Genomic DNA, 2,854 nt, shown 5'->3' with positions numbered 1-2,854 from the left:
CCGTAACTTAGCGGTTCGGCAAAAGAGAGCGATAGAATAAGTACTAGGCTTCCAAAGAATAAGTCCTGGGGTTGATTTGCTCGACTAAAGGCGGTGCTCCAGCATGGCTGCAGTCAAATGACTGAAACAAGTAAAAGAGTAAAGAGAGAGCACACAAAGACACCAAATATGCCTTGTACTCTCTCATCAAATCAGCATTCTATTTCTCCTGCTTTCTCCTTTGTTGACTCGAAGCAGTTTGCGACTTTATGTAGTGGCCTTTATTGATATTCCAAATCAGGCTTTTTGTATCCAGCATGTAAATGCAACTGTTAACCAAATAAATTATTTAAACTACACTCTGACACTTTCTTCATTGTTTTCCTTTGATGTTGGTCCAATATGCCTATCTTCATCTGCTACGCCCAACAATGTACATTGAACCATCAACAACATCACATTTCTCTACACATCCCGCTACGTTTGGTGACCCCAACGAAGAATAACAGCCTTCACATCAAGCATCACTGAACATGAATTGGAAAATTGCTGTGATTAGTTGTCATGCCTCTACCAGAACTCATCCATGGCATTTCAAGCAGCAGTTATGCTGAAGATTCCACCATACTGGATGCATGATCCCATATTGTGGTTTCATCATATCGCGGCCCAGTTTTCTTCGAACTGGATAGTTAACGATGTGGCTCGCCTTACACACATGACCGGTTCACTATCATCAGAGATCATGAATGTGATCCGAGATCTCATTTTAGCACCACCCGGTTCCACATCATATGACACGTTCAAAACCACCCTTATCAATAAGACTTCGAAGTCCCAACAAAAGCGTCTTCACCAGCTCCTTACATTGGAAGAATTAGGAGATAGAATGCCCTTCCAGCTTCAACGGAGAATGAAGCAGCTTCTGGGAGAAATGACCCTCCACCAAAAAATCTTTAAGCAGCTTTTTCTCCAGCGCCTGCCCTCCAACACACAGGTAATCCTGGCTTCCACCAGAGAATCCACTTCTGTTGAGGAACTGGCTGAGCTTGCAGACAAACTTGCCGAGGTACCACATAAATATTTATCGACTGTGACGCCAGCCATTCCTTCTACAAATCCTTTCCTTTCTTTGACCAGTGCTTCCAAAATTTCGGACTTGTGCTCATTGATGATGCAGCAGGCATCACAGATACAAGCCCTGACAGCGTAGATACAAGCTCTATCATTGGTATCCCTCGTTGAAGTAGCAGCTGATTGCATTGATTTGGTAGGCGTACCACTGCACATTTGGAACATGGATACAGAAATGCATGACTCCATGCTTGTTCTCAGCACCCCGTTCAGAAACGACAGCCAGGAATTGAACGTGACAGAAGTTCTTGGCTCTCATCCACAAAGTCGCCTATTTTTCATCTGTGATCATGTAACAGGCACGCGTTTCTTTTTAGATCCAGCATGGAAGTCAACATAATCCCTGTTTCCTGAACTTCAGGCAGCAGAAAAGAAACACCAGTCTGTCTTCAGGCAGTCAACCACTTACCGATTCCAACTTCCAGTGAACAGTCCCTAACATTGGACTTAGGACTACACCGTGGGTACTTGTCATTGCCAAACTGCCAACCCCTATTTTAGGAGCTAATTTTCTTCACCATTTTGGTCTCCTTGTATATATATATATATATATATATATATATATATATATATATATATATATATATATATATATATATATATATATATATATATATATGTTTGTGTGTCTGTGTTTGTCCCCCCAACATCGCTTGACAACCGATGCTGGTGTGTTTACGTCCCCATAACTTAGCGGTTCGGCAAAAGAGAGCGATAGAATAAGTACTAGGCTGCCAAAGAATAAGTCCTGGGGTTGATTTGCTCGACTAAAGGCGGTGCTCCAGCATGGCTGCAGTCAAATGACTGAAACAAGTAAAAGAGTAAAGAGAGAAAACTTGTTGACAGCACCACTCAGCTCATTGTGTGCGATATAACCGCTTGGATGGCCACAGTCAGCCCAACCATTTTACAGACAATAACAACCTGTCACAGTGCTATCCTCAAAGAATACCCTGATGTCGCTTGACGAGTATTCCACAATCAACCTATCAAGCATGAAGTCACCCCACACATCAAAACCCATGGTCCACCTATTGCTGCACGACCCCGACGGCTACCATCAGATTGTCTCAAAGCTGTCAAATGAGAATTCCAGCACGTGTTCAACCTCAGAATCATCCGCCCATTCAGCGGCAACTGTTCCTCACAAATACACTGTGTACACAAGAAGTCATAAACTGATTGGCAAGTTTGTAGGGACTATCGATTGCTGAATAATTGCACCATACCTGAATCATATCCTGTGTCTCATCTACGGGATTTTTCTAGCTCGCTGTATGGAGCTCGTATCTTTTTGAAGATCAACCTTGTGCGAGCTTACAACCAAATCCCTGTAGAGTCCATGGATATTCCGAAGACTGCAGTCATGACACCCTTCGGAATGTTCAAATTCCTGCATATACCGTTTGGTTTACGTAATGCAGCACAAACATTCCGTTTCATCGACACAGTTACCAGAGGGTTGTCTTTCGTATATGCATACATAGACGACTTACTTGTGGCCAGTAGCTCAGATGAGGCGCATGAACAACATCTACAGCTGCTATTCCAATGTCTGTTGGGGTATGGTATTGTCATAAACCCCAGCAAGTGCACATTTGGAGTAGCGTCCCTTCATTTTCTTGGACACGTAGTTGATAAGGATGGCATTCCCCCATTTCCCAAGAATGTCAAAGCCATCATTGTTTTCCTCCACCCACATCTGTGGCAATTTCTTGGCCTGGTGAACTTCTACCACAGA

The 2,854-nt window shown here is 43.2% G+C and overlaps 1 protein-coding gene across 1 annotated transcript; it reads left to right on the top strand.

Moving 5' to 3' along the window:
• The first annotated feature begins 565 nt into the window (after positions 1–565).
• LOC106883541 (uncharacterized) lies at positions 566–1,192 on the top strand. The gene has a single exon (XM_014934575.1). The coding sequence runs from the start codon at positions 566–568 to the stop codon at positions 1,190–1,192; it is 627 nt and encodes a 208-aa protein (XP_014790061.1).
• The last annotated feature ends 1,662 nt before the right edge of the window (positions 1,193–2,854 follow it).

The sequence above is a fragment of the Octopus bimaculoides genome, chromosome 5 (assembly GCF_046866305.1).
Source record: "Octopus bimaculoides isolate indiv1 chromosome 5, ASM4686630v1, whole genome shotgun sequence".
In the NCBI taxonomy this organism is placed as follows: domain Eukaryota; kingdom Metazoa; phylum Mollusca; class Cephalopoda; order Octopoda; family Octopodidae; genus Octopus; species Octopus bimaculoides.
The sequence above is the reverse complement of the archived record's forward strand: the minus strand, read 5'-3'. Positions and strand labels throughout refer to the sequence as shown.

Bases quoted from the DNA above. Each gene is read 5' to 3' on its own strand.
- LOC106883541 (XM_014934575.1), top strand. From the start codon at position 566: ATGGCATTTCAAGCAGCAGTTATGCTGAAGATTCCACCATACTGGATG.